The 17,230-nt window shown below is 35.9% G+C and overlaps 3 protein-coding genes and 1 pseudogene across 4 annotated transcripts; 2 read left to right on the forward strand and 2 right to left on the reverse strand.

Moving 5' to 3' along the window:
• Positions 1 to 610: 610 nt before the first annotated feature.
• Positions 611 to 1,871, reverse strand: LOC114739022 (formin-2-like). Its single transcript, XM_028927087.1, has 2 exons — positions 1,493 to 1,871; positions 611 to 1,413 (listed from the first exon to the last, which is right to left on the reverse strand). The coding sequence occupies exons 1-2, from the start codon at positions 1,644 to 1,646 to the stop codon at positions 623 to 625; spliced, it is 945 nt and encodes a 314-aa protein (XP_028782920.1). The 5' UTR covers positions 1,647 to 1,871; the 3' UTR covers positions 611 to 622.
• Positions 1,872 to 5,126: 3,255 nt separating this feature from the next.
• LOC114739023 (E3 ubiquitin-protein ligase At3g02290) lies at positions 5,127 to 9,818 on the forward strand. Of its 2 annotated transcripts, XM_028927090.1 has the most exons (6): positions 5,127 to 5,530; positions 6,070 to 6,133; positions 6,277 to 6,603; positions 7,407 to 7,830; positions 7,984 to 8,093; positions 9,524 to 9,818. In XM_028927090.1, exons 3-6 carry the CDS (start codon positions 6,484 to 6,486, stop codon positions 9,548 to 9,550), a joined length of 681 nt encoding a protein of 226 aa, XP_028782923.1. In that variant the 5' UTR covers positions 5,127 to 5,530; positions 6,070 to 6,133; positions 6,277 to 6,483; the 3' UTR covers positions 9,551 to 9,818. The 2 variants fall into 2 exon arrangements, with proteins under 2 accessions (XP_028782923.1, XP_028782921.1); XM_028927088.1 differs by lacking the exon at positions 6,070 to 6,133.
• A 3,107-nt stretch (positions 9,819 to 12,925) lies between these two features.
• On the forward strand, positions 12,926 to 15,136 carry LOC114739017 (uncharacterized). The gene is made up of 4 exons (XM_028927079.1): positions 12,926 to 13,107; positions 14,495 to 14,550; positions 14,627 to 14,686; positions 14,824 to 15,136. Exons 1-4 carry the CDS (start codon positions 13,045 to 13,047, stop codon positions 14,960 to 14,962), a joined length of 318 nt encoding a protein of 105 aa, XP_028782912.1. The 5' UTR covers positions 12,926 to 13,044; the 3' UTR covers positions 14,963 to 15,136.
• Positions 15,137 to 15,170: 34 nt separating this feature from the next.
• On the reverse strand, positions 15,171 to 17,068 carry LOC114739020 (uncharacterized; annotated as a pseudogene).
• Between the last annotated feature and the right edge of the window lie 162 nt (positions 17,069 to 17,230).

Below are 17,230 nucleotides of genomic sequence, written 5' to 3' on the forward strand. Positions count from 1 at the left end.
TGGTTCTTTTATTTAATTAAATTCAAAATCAAATTCTTATGAAATTATATATACTAACATTTAAATGATAAGGAGTATATACTAATAAAGAATTGGTCTAACGGTCACCAAGAAAAAGCCATAAATCTTAAACCGAATTAAATATAAAAATAAATAAAAAATAAAATATATAGATCAAAATCAAAATTCATTATTTTTATAACGATAAAAACTAAGTTTACGCGGAATGCTTAATATTTTTTTGTATTTGTTAAGCAATGATTTATAATGTGAATATGACGAAATGATCTATCATGCATTCTCCAAATTCGATCAGTATATGTCTATAAGCAATTATTTAATTTGTAATATGATGAACAGATTTAACATTAATCTGGTTTACATGAACAAACTGGGCTATTGTGCTCCACGAGACAAATTCCCACACTCAAGAGAGAGTCGGCAAATGTTTATTTATTTATTTATTAGGACAATGTCCATATCCCAACTCTTCAATGATGGTTAGCTTGCGGTGCGCATCTGTCCATCTTCACGTTACTACTAGCTTTTGCGAAGAAAAGTAAACAACATGCTCTAGCGGAAGGAATTATTGCATGACTACCCGTAGATGGATTCCATCTTATCAAGGAGCAGAATTCTTTGAAGAAGCAGCGGGGGGTGCACCAGGTGGAGGCCAGAATGGGAAAGGAGGAAGACCCGTCTGTGGAGATGGAGTTAGACCCGGTCCTGGTGGGGGATTAGGGTTCAATGGCGGTGTGCCTGGTGGACTCGGAATCAGAGGAGGTGGCTGAAAAGGACCAAGGCGGGGGTTGGGGATACCTGGCGGTAATGGAATTGGGTAAGACGGCAAGGGGAACGTGTCAGGTCGAGCTACTTTCCTATCTGAAAACTGAGGTTTGATTGAGTTTTTCACTCTTCTTCCTGGGACTGGAAATGGCCATTGCATTTTCGGAAGGGGTGGCAGAGGAGGAATCTCTGGTAATTGAGGAAGAGGAGGAAGAAAACCATCCCTTGTCGGTGGGTCCTGAATGGGTGGCGGAAATGTTGAATCTACGTTTGGAGAAAACGCAGTTTTCAAGGAACCAACTTGCTTGGAATTCTCAATTCTTGGTTTCTGGTTGCAGAGGTTTGGCTGTTTAAGAGGCTTGAAAGAGAAAAACCCAGCAGAGAATACGTGCTCTCCTTGCTTCCTCGATTTGAGACGAAGCGAAGAAGACGTTGCTGCTGAAGCCACTGCACAATATGGCTCACTGCTACTTACCAGTTTCACAGTGCATCCCTTGATTCTCTTCACGTGTTTGCTCACTGAGAAAGGAAGCTGCACTTTAAACTCCCCTTGTTCGTCTGTCTTTGCTTCTTTCCTGAATTTTGGTTTTGAATTCCCGTCTTTGCATTCCACAGCAACTGATGCCCCTGTACGCAAGAATACAGAATTATAGCATTAGCATCAAATATGGGAAGGCTCAAGTGAAGAATGTGATTGAGATGCCACCTGAAATGAAGTGGCTGCTCATGGGGAAATCCCGTTGAAAACATGTGTCACAGTAGACAGTGCCAACCACAACGGCAGCAGAAGGATGCTTCGTGGCCTCTGAGACATTACCAAATGTGAGACTGAGAAACAGAATTACGAGGAACCAAGGCATTCTTACGGATTTTTCTCTGAGAGATTCTGCTTCAAAAGACAAGGTGACGGCCTGTAGCCTTATTCACTGCTCAAAGTATGCTCTCGTGTGTCTCTTCTTCTTTCTTATCTTTCCTGGACTCTTTTTCGATGTGCATGATAAGAAAATCAAATGAGACACCTCTTATATAGACCTGCAAAAACAGGTCATTTATTCCAATCATGCAAAACCCAGTCAACTGTAACCTAGAAAGCAGTGAATGTAGGTCTGATATCCCTCGACCAAACGTCTAATGACGAAGGTATTTCGGAGGAGGGGAAGGTTTAGATAAAGAGAAGCTCCTACATTCTGTGAACAATTTAGTTGAAGGTTTGTTCTTTAGTGGGTATTAAAGATGCCAATAGATACAGTTGGAGTCCCGTTGGTTCACGAGACACGGAGAGCAGCCACATATTCTGTGAGTCCACAGGACATGACAGAGGACCAACATTTACACAGAGAAAGTATGTCTTTGCTGGATTCACAGGAGGAGCAGTCATAAACTGTGGTGGCCACGACCATGTGATGCAGTTTTATAGGAGATGCTTTTTCATATTATTTTTGAAGTTTAAGATTGGTTTGAACTCTGAAATGCACTTGGAGTTAAGAAAGTAGCAGGAAAAGGAAGCAATAAAGAAAATGTTGATGCAGGAAAACCTCCGAGAGAGAAAATTCTTCCACCAGAGAGCTGCCTATGAGTTTACTATGTTATAATCTCACTTGTTTTGTGATGGGTGCATGGGATTTGAAAGAAGATTGAGTTGAAGAAAAATGTCTTTGTCACTTTGTGGGAGAAGAACAAATGTATTTTAGAGAAGATTCTCAATGATTGGCTTCAGCCGCTTAATAAGAAAACGGTGAAAGACTGATTCATTAATGGGATTCACGACTCAGAACTGTAAGTGGTATGCAGCCAGACTGTTGGGAAGATTGGAATGGGAATTCCATTAAAGCTTTTAGATGATAACAGTGTCAGGCATGTATTTGCATGAAACACGTGATTTCATTTTACACCCAAATGCTCCCAGGATGAATGTTACATCCATTGCTGTCCTTGAATTAAAACAGAGTCATTGGGATGAACTATTAAAAGCAACCATGTAGTCTGATTATAGGAGTGGCTGGCTATGTGGCCCTGGGCTTAATTGTCATTCTCTGGAGGCTCAAGTCATGTACCGATTCATATGGAATTCACAGCTCCATTATTAAGGCTCTTTTCGCGTTGGAGAGTCTGGATTGAATTGTTGCTCCATCAATCGTCAATCGGCTGAGTTAAAACGCCGATATGTTCTTATTAGATAAACATTCTTTATTAGATACCAGACATATGCGAGGAGCCTAGTGCTCATCACAGTTGATCCTGTTTTTGTAGGTTTCTATCATTACAGGCCCTTATGTTTTTTTTTTTTTTAAACCAATCATTCAATTTTATGTGTCACCCATGCTTTAGGATTCACTCCAAAAACATGCTTTTAATTTATGTGCATTAGTTGAAAGCCACTTGTAAATAAGAATAAAGAAAGTCTTATTCAAGTATTATTATAATCTATAATTTATTGGGAAAAAAATCGAAAAATGCAATGAACGGTTGTTGGTAGATTGCATTGATAGCATACCGCTCTGATTTTACTTATAAAGCACTCTCAATATAGTTTATTAGAATTAAAGAGATTTTAAATTTTCTAACTCTTTTAACATTTAATAACTTCCAAATTTTTCTTCTATTTAATATATATTTTTTCACGAAAATCATAGTCTACAAAACAATTACTTAAAAAAATAAAATTATACATCTGTATGATAAATTGAATAATGTAATTTAGGATAACAAAAGTTCTATCAGTCTTTTGATCATTTTTTCTGGTTGGGTGCTGATGTTTAAGAAACTTAATTAAATACTAACTGTGCTAAGACTTGTGATTGTCTTTTAATTAAATAGAACAAGAGGAGTACAAGAGAAGTGCAAGAGAATTTTCTTTTGTTAAGAATAGACATATTTCTATTGGAAATAGTCTTATATGAGTTGTTATCAGGCATTAAATATGAATATTTTTTTCCGTAAAAATTTAAACTTTGACTTACTGTTTTATGAGAAACAAAACCCTCCTGTTTTATCCAAACACGATGGGTTATATAAGAGAATATTAAGCCCGTGTCACTTCATTGTTTCTTTTGCGAAAAGCCCAAGCCTGTGTGACTGCAAGCAAAAACAAACGGATGTGTTCTCGGCACATTGGAAACTTTCATGGAAATGTTTTTTTTTTTTTTTTGGGCCAACTTCACGGAAATATTGTTTACCCATCTCAGCGGAGACGCTGTCGCAACTCGCAAGTGACTCCAAAAGGGTTTAGGGGGCAAAAAAAATAGTGACTCCAGAAAGGGAAAGGAAACTACCTTTCTTTTTCTCCGACAAAAGAAAATTAGCCCCCCCTGTTTTAGAATATAAATGTTTTTAAAATCATCATACACAGCTTGAAAAATATACAAATGCTCTTTTAGATTTCTAAAAACATTTATAATATGGACAAAAAAAAATTTCCTAGAAAGACTTGTTTTGCGGTAAAACAAAGGAGAACTAGTCAAAGCAAATTCTTCTTTGGCACACCTACTCCAGTAAGCAACTTTGGGAATATTTCTACATGTTGTTTTCCATATGAATGTACGATATCGTTGACCAAAAGGTGTATATGTGAATGCGGTGTTTTAACTAAAATAAGTTATTTATATTTACACCATAGTATTACATGTTATATATCAGCATACACAGCTAGATAAATTTTGAATTTATATTTTTTTGGAGCACGAATTTACAGATTATAATACCATATAATTCAACGAAATAAAATATACTATGAAAAATATAAGGCATGTATGTTACCCACACCACACACATTTTTGTTATAATTTACGCTTCGTTGTTACCAAAACAAGGTGTTTGGTATTATCTAGGTTATTAGACCCACCATATTACCTCTCATCCTAAATATAAAAACTAGTTAGATATCCAACTTTAATTTTAAATAAAAAATCTTAATTCATTTTTTTAAAGTAGTCCCTATATAGTGATTGTATATGTTAAAAGATTTTCATACTAATACGCATAATTAATAATAATATTTTAAAAAATATAATACTTATTTATCATAGATAATAAAATAATTAAATTCGTTTTTTAGTATTTGTAAATTAGTTATTTAGTTTTAAGGAGATGAGTTAGTAATGCATATTCGTTTTTTTCTCTGTTCACTCTTTTTTGTCGTGATTTTCTGTTAATTTGCAAATGAAAATTGAGGAATAACTAACGTTCGCGCGTTAGCGTAAGAGTTACGGTACAGATTCGGTCACAAAAGCACGGATTGTATCGCTCGCCATAACGAATACCGATACCATCTTTGGCCTTGTTGTCATGAATATGTCAAGGAGGGCCGCATTGAATCATGCGCGTAGATGAGAGAAGAAAAATATTTTTCGTTTGTTTTGCTTTTTTAAATTTCAATTTCGATCGACGCAGGCGGTGCAACTTTGTGAATGGGGCCGGGATTAACAGGAGTGAGGCTGCCTCTTGAGTCTTTTATTTAATTATAAGTAAAAGTTGGGGTTTGATTCCTTCTCGGTTCTCACCCAAGCCAAGGGAACAAGAGGAGAGAGACCAGGAGGGCAGCCTTAATTTGGTGGACTCATAGCTATTCTCGCCGTAAATTCCAAAAGCCCCACGATTGTATCCTTTTTTAGAATCAGATTTCCGAATCATCTAGTCCACCGAATTTCGGACTTCCTGCTTCCTCTGTCGTTGTCTTCACGGAAGATCATCATTCAATCTAATTCTCTCTCTACCAATCAGCTCTCTCTCTTTCTGTCTCGCTCAGGTATTTCCTCTTTCTAACATCAAGCCTCTCTGCGCAGTTTTACTTTTGCATCCGATAGTGGATTTGAACACTCCGATTGTCTCGTAGTTTGATAAACTCAACTGGGTGTATTCTTTTTCGTCAATTTTCTCGGTCGATTTTTCTTCTTTGATACGCTCAGACAATTTGAATGCGATTTCTCCCGTAATCTGTGGTTTTCTAGTCGTCCGAATTCCTCGTTTGAACTTGACTGCCTGTTGGCATGTTGTTGGTAATAGCGATCATAATATGCCATGGGAAAGCAATGATTTTCGTGTTAGTTCATCCATCGGTGTGTCTTACTACTGAAGGAAAGGATCATTTTTTTCCCAATTCGGAGGAAAAATGTCAAGGTGAAATTGTCCTTTTGTGGCAGAGAACCGAAATCTTTTCCTCGAAGCAAATAAATTTGGAGTTTTGTTTTTTATTCGATATTAATTTCTTAGTTGTATTGTTTTTCTTTGTTTTGAACGGCTTGCTCGTATATTGCACTCCTGATCTTCCATTGGTAACCTTTGAAGTGCTTTTGACCATGGACATTGGCTGCATTGCTCGATGACAGCATTTGGTGCTTCTAAAGTAAATGTTAGTTACTGAAGTATGAATTGCCTTGAATTGCCTGAATGACAGCCTTGATAGCTTTCCCACCTTTTCTATAGTCTTTTATTCGATTCTGTTGCACTTTTCATGTAAGAAAGACGAGTATGAGTTGATTATTCTTTTTGCAGGGGCATCTGAATTAAAGAGGGAGGGGGCTGGTTTGCGGGGGCAGTGGGACTTCTGCGAGCTTAGAATCCTCTCTCGCTTCTTGATCAGAGCACAGCTTATGCTGTTGGAGGCTCTTTTTCTCAAAACTTGGGTTTTGCACTATCTATTTTAGCTGAGCAGTTTAAGAGGGAAATATTTTAAGCTAAAGAGAGCTAGAGGCTGGCACAATGGGTTCTGTTTGTTGTTGTATGAGTGCTGATGAATTTGAAGATTATGTAAATCGAAATAGTTCTGTATATAGAAATTGTGGGTGTCTCAATTGCTTCTTACAGAACTTTTTGAATGTGGTATGCTGTAGCCCCTTCTCACCTTTTTCTAATACCTTTTCTCATCTACATATCATGTGTTATTTGTCCATAATTTGATTTTGATTCCTTCCCTTGTGACTTGAGACGTTACTATTTATATGTACTTGTTTGCTAGTGGAGTAGCATATTGGTTTATCGTAATTTCAGGTTCTGGCCTGAGGTTTTGCTAAGTAAAGTTGTATATGTACATCCTTCATTCATTTTCTTTTGTATATAACTGTCCTTTCAATTCCTTCCCATATGACTTGAGATATTGATTTCTTAGTAATTCTGTGCTTATGAAATGGCATATGTATTTACAATTTTACATAATGTGGTTCTTGAATGTGGTTTTTCTAACCGAAGATTTACATTTGCATCCTTTAATCGTTTTGACATGCAACTGAAGTACTTTGCTGGGGGATTAGTTACATTTTCCTCTTCAGGGTAGTGGTCTTTAATCCCTCCAGTGTCATAAGTATGCCTCCTAATCCCCCAATATTTAGGGCTGTTTATGTAAGTCTTACAATTTTTAAGTGAGCCTTAAAATGAGCTATCTGCACGCCAATATTTGGAGAGACAAGTTTGCCATCTTAACAACATAAACAAAATCAGATAAGAGCTAATTACCAATTAGATGATAAAAGTGGATTTTTTTTATCCCTTAATCTAATTTACTCGGTGTGAAGTCTGTAGAATGTTCAAGTCCTACAATACCTTTTCTGTATGATGTGTTCTGTTATTGATGAGTGCTCTAGTTGATGATACAAACACAGCCTGATTCATATTTTATCAAATTTCAGTATACAGCAATATTCCGCAGGGGGGAAGTGCATTCGCTTCCTTCATCTATACAGGGGGCAGCATCTATGACTTCTACAGCATCACTTGATAATTCGATGTCTGACATGTACCATTCTCCTCCAAGGCCCTTGCCTTATGACGTAGACCCCAGGCATTTCCGCTCACGTGATTTATTTGCTTCAAGACATGACAAAGGTTCAAGTCATTTGAATGAAGAGTCAGAACCTCTAACAGGTGATATAGATGGGGATCAAGAATCTTTAAATTCCGGAGGCAAATGTAATGAATCTTCCTGTGAAAATGCATCAAAGGAATACAAATCTAAGTCCTCAGTAAGGCTCTCATCAGCAAAATATACAACTGGAGCTGGTCTTGCTTATGCATCATCAGAAGAAGAGGATGTTTGCCCAACTTGTCTTGAAGGTAGAATTTTCCGCTAATCTTGAGTTTTCATTATACGACTGGAGTTGTGGCTTGCTTATGCATGATCAGTTTGTTGATTGTGTGAAATGCGTTATTAAGATAAGAGGGCCTTTAATGGCGTTTCATATTTATGCTGTTAATTTTTGTTCGCAGAATACACTGAAGAGAACCCAAGGATATTGACAAAGTGCAATCATCATTTTCATCTTAGTTGCATTTACGAATGGATGGAGAGAAGTGAGAGCTGTCCAGTTTGTGGGAAGGTAGTTTTTTCTCTTGATAATTTCTAGTTTCTTTCTGACTGAAGTGGTTGTCAATTCATCATCAATTAGCATGTTGTGTGTCAAAGTTTTCTGTGAAGCTTGATAATTGCAATTACCGAACATGTTTGCTATTCAGCTGCTTATGGCCTCTTGTTATCTAGGCATAAAAATAAAAGGAATCTGAAGGCTGTCTCAATTCCGTGATAGTTTACTTAGGATCCTACATTATTACACTCTATCTTATCTATTTCGTTTTCTCTCACCATCAACTTCTTTTAACTGCCTCTACTGCTCTATTATAGCTGTATGCAACGATTTGCTTGTGAATAGTTGGGAAGCTTCTAGAATTGAGGTTAATTTGGTGATTTTCATATTGCATTTAACGGAGATACTGGCTCATGCTGGGCTTAGTTTGTCAGTTTTTTTGTGGTTTTGTTGTCAAAATTAGAATTCTCCCAGATTACAAAGAATTAGATTGCCAAGCTCTGTTTCAGCTCAGGAAAAAAAAAAAAAAAAAAAGAGATTGCCAAGCTCTGTAATCAACTGTGTTTAGAACTATCAACGTAATTTGCATCAGCATTTGAAACTTTTGTTTACTGCCTGTACTTCTCATGGCATTTGCCAGAATTGTGCAAAACATGATTCATAATGCACGGTTTGTTTCCATTTGGGAGTGCAATGACTGATTGTAGGTTGGATTGTTTTTGTGGCATCGTTGGTTTGAATTGCAGATGCAATTTATGTAGTAAACAGTGATGTGCAGCATTCTGACAACTCAGAATGCTGCAAATTAGTTGGATCAGTAGGTCGGGTCCCTTCATGTTGCCAATACATCCCTCAACATGAATAATACTAGGCCGTCTCTGTGTCTGTTATTATTAGCATGCTTGAAGGGGTAGTTTCCTTTTTTGAAGTCTTGTTCTTGATAGTAGTAGTATTATTATTAAGTCATATTCCCAAATTTTATCTTTTTCGAAGTGCTTATAGGAAAGTTTCTAGGTATACAATTAAATCCGTGACGGAGCCAGTTCAGATAGTTGAGAGGTGAGAGTGAAGTTGAACCAATGAAAATTGAATGCTCAAATGCCTTTAAAGCGGGTTTCTGTTCTGTCTTCTCTGCTACAATTTGTTTGGCTCATCATCTTCAACTGTACAGTTTTTTTTGTGTGAATTTACCCATCCATGTTTTTGTATTATATATTTACACTAACACCCATACAATCTTTTATGGTTTATCATATTATTTTTGTACCGATCCAACTGGTGTTTGAGCCAAGCCTGGCTTGAGAGGATATGGTTGAACATTATTCTCCAGCTGCTGGAAACGTGTCTTCATGATATATGAGCTTAAGTACTACAATAGAACCAAGTTAATAGTTGAATGATCTAAAACGGAGTGGTTGTTTACTTATGCTTTGGCTTTGGTGTAGGTGATGGTATTTGATGAAACAACTTAAGTTTGAACATAAAGATTGTGATGTGGATGAAGCCAACTACAGAGGAAAGGAACATTATAAGTAGACATTGTGAATATCGCAGGGTGAGTGCTTTTTATGTACAGTGGGTGATTATACGAGTTTTCTTAACCATTATTGTACGCTGAATCTCATCGTAAGATGTTTTGACATTTCATTCCTTCCCCTTCTGGCCAAATTTGGAAAAGGAAAATGCAATTTGGGATTTAAACTTCGTTATGGTTTCGAAGTTTAGCCTTTACAGTAGAAATGTCCTTGCTTTTGGGTTTTTGTGGTAACAAGCTCGCGAGTTTTCAGCCTATCATAGTTTCGAGATGAGTTTGGTTGTAAAGGCTTTTAGTGATTTCGTTGGGGTTTGACGGTTTAGCTTCCTTTCTCCTTTCTATTTAGAGGGACTATAATCAATGTAATTCACTACAATTAGTTTGCAGTGTTTGGTTGGATTCCTGCTGGTAGAAGATCAGGAAATGAACCGGGTTCAAGAGAAAATTATATTTGTGGGTCACTAATGGCAGTAGATTTTTTTTTTAATTTTTAATAAAATATTTTCAAGATTTTAACCATAGATATTAGACGGATAAAAATATATTTTTATTCTTAAAACATGAACAGTTTAATATTCTTTCAGACCTTAATATGAAACTTATTTTATACTACCTCCGGTCCTAATTATAAGATCCAGTTGACTAATTTGAGGAGATTAAGGAAGTAAGTTAAGTTAGTTATTTGTAACAAATAAGTGTTGTCATTTCTAAATTATCATTGCTAATTAAGTGTGTTGGTTAGAACTATCATTATTAGAAGGACTATCTTGGGAAAAAATGCATAAATATGAAAGACAAAATGGATTGGGGTCTTATAATTAGGACCAAACTAAAAGTCAAACGGGGTCTTATATTAAAGACCGGAGGTAGTAGTATAAATTGAATTACAACGTGAGTTTTACATTAAAAACGAGAGTAGTAATAATTTTGAGACGTCAAATGTAAACATGATCGCCCATAAATGGAAGTGACTACAATACATCTACACAAGGCTGTCTGGGCCACGCGCCATGTTCCGTCTCCTGAACAGGTAATGCTTAGGGGGAAAATAAAAATGTCATTCTCTGTTCTAAACGTGATCATTTCTCAATTAACCTCCATTCCTTAATTCATAGTGGGGTAAGATCATCATAAATTTTTACTAAACTGAAAAAGAAATATTGCTCATCACGACGTAGTTTGACCAAACTTCTTTCCTTGTCAAACTGCCTTACGTTTGTGTTTGTTATGATATTGTCAGTGTACAACAATAGCAATCATTTTTTTTAGGTGAAGTGATAGCAATCGTTATACATACGTATATACTAGTATATGATAAAGGGAAAAGAAGCACAAAGAGAGATGTAGAAATTAAGGATTGCGGTTTGGAGTTAAATAGCAGACCCAAGGTCATTCCGTTTACTATTATGAATCAGGGGAAAACGTAAAATAAGAGAGATGAGATTATGCAAAGGACGTTGCATATTTGCCTGTTTGTCTCCTGATACATATTTGCTTTGGCTTTCTCCTTATTCAGAAGCAGTACTTGGAGATGCATATGGAACTTCACTCTTCAAATTCAAAAGCTTTCATGAACACCTGAGGTGGCTGAACTTCACTGATTTTGCGACTCCCATTAATCTGCCACTTCATTCAATGAATCAATATGCTTGAAGAGTGCTGAGCATATTCTGAGACAGAAAATTAACAGAATCTTTATTTTGATTTCAGTACATTCATTCAAATTCCTTAGTGAGCAGTAAATTCAAGTAACCATTTGAAACCAAACTGCTGCTTGAAGGAGTTTTCATATTATGTGTGTGAGGGAAAAATGCCTCCTTGAAGCCATTGCTGGGGTCTTGAAGAAACTCAGCTAGCTACCCCCCCCCCCCAAGCCAACCTTCCCAGTACATTCCAAAAGGAAAGTGAAAATGTTTAAATCAAATTCTCCTTTCCATATATTCTTCTCTGTTCTCGTCAAATCTAACCACACCTTCGGAAACCATATCCAAAGAAATACAATACAGCCATCGTCTCAATCACACTGTGCGGGCCTAGCTCACGTGCTACTTCCATACTGAACATTTATTTCTTTTCTTTTAATCTTTTTCATGACAAGAAATATATCATATACTCCTCCGGTCCTTAATATAGAACCCAATTGTTGAGTTGGTTTTGGTCCTAAATATAAGACCCACTTCTCATATTTATCAATGTTCTCTAAATTACCCCTATGAATACTCCCTCAACTATAATCAAGTAGAAAGGGGAGAGAGGGTATTAAGAAAGATGATTATGGTGTTTTAGGAAAAACGTGTCACATTTCTTATAATTAACTAACTTACCTAACTTCCTTAATTTAATCAAATTAGTTAAATGGGTCTTATATTAAGGACCGGAGGAGTATAATTTAGTATGCGTATTATATTTATAATATTATTTTATGTAAAATATTTTTTCGCATGATCTCTAATCAGTTATAAAATTTCTTAAAAATAAATAAATGATACATTGTAAAAATATATATTTTTAAGAGATAATAAGAATAAATATGATTTTTTCTGGCCAAAAAATAAATATTCTACTTTATAAGAGATAATATTATTATTACAAAATATAATTCATTACATGTGTAATTTTTCGTCGGCAAATATATTTAATTCTTTATATCTTATTTAAAAAAAAATTCTGAAAAATGGGTGTAGTTGCGAAACAAAAACCAAAAAACCCTACATTTTTTCCTGACAAAACTTACTTTTTAGTTAAGAACTATACTTTGTTTAAAAAATTATAATTATAATTTGTGAATACTCTTCTCATTTTTAATATGAGACATATTTTATAATTTAATTTGTATTATAAAATGGATTTTATATTAAAGATTGTAAAAAAAGACCGTCAAAATAAAAAAATTACAAATAGAAACATGTTACAATATTAATATATATTTTGACAATAATTTTTATGAATGAGTCTTTGTATATAATTTTTTAATTTTAACGGTCTTTTTTATAATTTTTTCATATTTATTTTGGGCTTGAACTGCCACTTGGACCCCAAAAAAAAACAAAAGACTTACACCCCAACCCTGATCCCAACGGTCATTTTGAGATGCCGACCTCCTCCGCAGAGCTTTTCTGCAATTTTCCCTCCCCAACTCTTCGCGCGCTACTTGCTTCTCTCCTTCCCTCCTTTTCCTTCTCAAATAGCGCCGACGTTTTCTTGTATTTTCAGACTGCATTGTCGCCGCCGTCACTCTACTGTACTTCAGCTCGGGTCTTTGGTGGTCCGGTTCGCGTCTTCGAGTTCGATTATGTTCCTTCAAAAAGGTGCTCTTTCTCCCTCAGTGGAAACTCTAGAGTCGGCCACTACTTCTACCTCTCAAGCACAGGCACCTTACCTGTCATTTGATGTTGTTGGTGCCTTTGTTTTACATAACTAAAAACATCGGTTATGCCTTCAAGAAGATTTGACGGGCAAAGTTTCTTTTTCGCTTATCCATGGTGTCGACTAAAGGTAACTCTTTTGGTCTTTATTTTTCTATGTTTCTTTTGTACTTGGATTTTCGCAATGAAAAAAAAATAACACAATGATGGTCGGATTTGAGGATGGAGATGGAAGGAACTTGCAGGACCAAAGGATTCATCATCTTTGCTCGGCAATCAATCTTACTGCTGGCAGTTTAACTGTGAATTGACCAGCTTGTTATACAGTTACTGTTTCTCTTTTTAACCCTTTATACTTTTCTTTGTTGGTGTCTGTTGACTAAGAATTTACAAATTGTGAAACTAGGGGTTTTGAGGTGGGCAACCAAGCTTTATTCTTGACATTCTTCAAAGTTACAATATTGATCCAAGTCTCTATCTTTAAAGTTTTAGAACATAATTGAACGGCTACACAATCAGGAAGAAGACATAGGTCAGATGTGGTTGTTTTCTTTCTTTTTTTTTGCCAGCGCGGTTGCTTTCTTTCAAATCTTGCATAATGTGCCAAGTGACCGGCAAGATATGAAGTTTCAAAGTAGTTATGAAATGTTTCACTTCAATACCTGTATTGTTTTCTTTTACTTCAAAATATAGGATTGGACAGTGTTTTTATATATATGGTTGGCGTCCCTTGTTAGTTTCCCCTCATCTTTCCCCCTAGTTTTGGGTAGGAAAGATTTTTAAACTTGCTAAACATTGTCACAATTTATTATGTGCTTACATCTGTCCTCTTCAATAGCTTTTGGCATTCCTATTTAAGAATGTGGGAAAATTGAGATCATGCTTATTTACGAATGTAGGAATATTGAGATTGATGCCTATTTCCCTATGCGATAAATCAAAAGTGATGCCTATTTATGAATGTGGGAAAGTTGATATTGATGCCTATGTATGAAGGCTGGACAATTAAGATGGATGCTATTTACGAATGTGGAAAAATTGAGATGGATGCCTCCTTATGAATGTGGGAAATTGAGATTGATACCTATTTAAGAATGTGAGAAATTAAGATTGATGCCTATTGACAAATGTGGACAAACTAAGATTGATGCCTACTTACCAATGTGGGAAAATTAAGATTGATGCCTGAAAATTGAGATTGATGCTTCCTTATGAATTGAGATTGATTTAGAGGCTTGAATTTGGCATGCAAAGTTGCCTTAGTTATTCTTGCATGCCTTGTGATCCTTGGGAATTGCTTAAGTGGCTTACTTGCAATATGACAATTTTTTTTAATGTAAATAGATGTACTTTCTTTGGTATTTGAGGTTATATATGTAATATGCTTCTAAGAGGCACATTGACATTTATGTCATTTGTTGCCTAATCTTAAAGTGTATAAAAATAAATAGAGGGGTCTATTTTTGTTCTTCAGCTTAGACTCTCAATGTCTTTGCTGCTTTGTCTATCTTTTACAGAAAGGTGGTGAAGTAAATATGACATTGGGTGGTATTGACTTAAAAAATTCAGGGAGGTAAGCTTTTGTTGTTGAAATCTTCTTTATATAGCATTCTGATGATCTGTTTTATAATGTGAGTTTTATCTTTCAGTGTTGTTGTTAGAGAAGTCAAGAAACTGCTCACTGTATTGTTTCCCGATGGACATGATGGGTGAGCATTCACTCTTAAGGTTCTTCATTTGCTATTAAATTTCTATATAAAGGAAGGACATTGAGTTGTCGTTACTTTTAATTGCCGTTTGAAATTGTCTGGTTATACAAATTCTTCATTGTTTTCTCAAATGTTAGGATGAGACGTCAGAAGACTTGTATGAATGGAAGACAGCTCTTGAACACGATCTTAAATATATTGTGTTGTATTTGTATGTACCATCATGTGTTGGGATTTCATTCTCTCCTCACGGCGCGAAATATTATATTTAGGTGAAAGCTCCATATGATATTATTATTCAATATAGATATCAATCTAGATTTCTTCACAAACACGTACATATTCTTGCTACTTTTTTCCCCATGTAATTAGACACCTTATTTCATGTTCATGATAAGACGCTTGAGGGGAGATTGTACTATATAGCTAGTTTTCTAAAGATGTTTATGTTGACACTAAAGAAAAATTATATATTTTCGCAAGATCCTATAATTTTAGATTTTTCATTCATATATAGCCAAAGTCAATTTTTTGGCCAAAAAAGTTTATCCAATACAGTACGGCTACAAATGCAAAAGAAAATAGATCATACATAGGAAATGGTGGAATTTGAAGGATGTAAGGCTGAATTGGATAGACCAAGACAAGAAATATGGAGCGGTAAGAAGGAGTAAACGTAATCTTCCTAAGGAGTCTGCAGACAGTATAATATTAGAGTTTTTTCATCTTTATTCCGCAGCATCACTGTATAAACCTGCAGATGTCGCACACGCTACTGTTGGTATTCAAAAGCTTTCAAGAAGAGCTCAGGGGGCTGAGCACCGCTAAGCTTGCAACTTCCATTAATCTATCCCAAGAAGAAGAAGAAAAATCAATATTCTGAATCTGAAACCAGAAAAAGAGTGGAATTTTATACACTCACCACATAGAATGGAACTCCCCTGACATTTCCAGAGTGTGTATTAAGCTCCTCCTTGACCTGGTCAGTCACAAACGACACAGTTATATCATTACGTTTAACTGACGACTATAAATTTGAATACTTGCTTGCCCAACAACTAAAGGCAAAAAAAAGAGTTTAAAACTATTGCACAAGAAATTCAAATCTCATGCATCATCGATATACACACACAAACATGTATAATTTATTGTGAGTAGCACTATTCATAATTCGTGAATAATGTGATTTGCTTTGTGCAATACATGGGGCTTGCTATGTAGTGAATGTAAGAATTTGAAACCAAATGCATCATGAAGGAATCAACATATGCGTGCGTGTGCGCGCGCATATGGAAAGTACCTCCTTAAGCCCAGTGTTCCAGTCTTGAAGAAACTCAGCTGCCCCTTCTAAGTTAACCTTCTTGGCACATTCCAGAAGAAAATCACTACGACCAAGCAAACAAAATGAATGAATGATTACGCATATCACTTAAGGTATGTTTGGATTAAGGAAAATGATGAAGAAAGGGAAAGGAAAGTGGAAATGACCAAATAAAATTTCCTTTCCATATATTCTCCTCTGTTCTCATCAAATCCAAACGTAACTTCAACAAGAAACCACATTCAGAGAAAAATATAGCCACCCTAAATCAAGCTGTATTGAGGTTGTGGGCCTAGTTACATGCTAGTTTCATACTGAGCATCCATTTCTTTCCTTATCCTTGGACATTATACAAATCACACAAGCTTTTAGAGAAGCCATTTAGTAGTATTCATCTCGTCTACAGCAGTGACCAAAAAAAAGACATGTTCAGATGAATCATACACAGGTTTAATCATCCCAAAAATCAAATAATGTAACACCTGATGAAGTATGACAGCATATATACGAAACAAAAACGAGGGGAACATACACCAGATGCACTTACTGGTCACCAATGTATTTTCCCTGCGTGAAGTAACCCAGAAACAATTCTTCTACAAGGCGATGTTGCCTGTCTGAGCCTGCTGTCCAGCAAAATATATAAGCCTATGGCTGTCCATAGTGTTTCCCCTGTGAATGATTATGACAGTATTAGTTGAATTTGAATCTCAACAAGAAAAATGATTGTGGTATTGAAAAATATTAAATTAAACCACTCCTCAGCTTACGTTAGTCCAGACATCCTCAGCTTACGTTAGTCCAGACATGTTATATCCCAGGCCTACTTTCTCAAAAACCTGCAAATACCACATTTGTAAAATGACTAGTTCACGTGAATGATAAAAAACAAATAGCAAGAAAATATGTGTGACTGAAAAAGGGACTATGCACAAAAAAACGAAAGCTACAGAACCTCTGACATCCGAGCTTCCATCTGTTCTGATCGAGATCCGAACTTTCTCTGTAATACTCTCTCTTGTCCACACCTTCTTTTGGAGCATCGGGGTCGAGTTGATAATCTGGTGTGCCATCTTATCTGTAAATGATTGAGTTTAAAAACATTTGATTAGCAAGCATATTGATGGAAACTTGACCATAAGAACCACACACAAACAACACACAGACAAATTCAGAGTGTAGAACCTCGAAGTCATATTTCTCCTGAGAAGAAGCAATGGCTT

Source organism: Neltuma alba, unplaced genomic scaffold (genome assembly GCF_004799145.2).
Source record: "Neltuma alba isolate B1F8T4 unplaced genomic scaffold, ASM479914v2 tig00013740_pilon, whole genome shotgun sequence".
Taxonomy (NCBI): Eukaryota; Viridiplantae; Streptophyta; class Magnoliopsida; order Fabales; family Fabaceae; genus Neltuma; species Neltuma alba.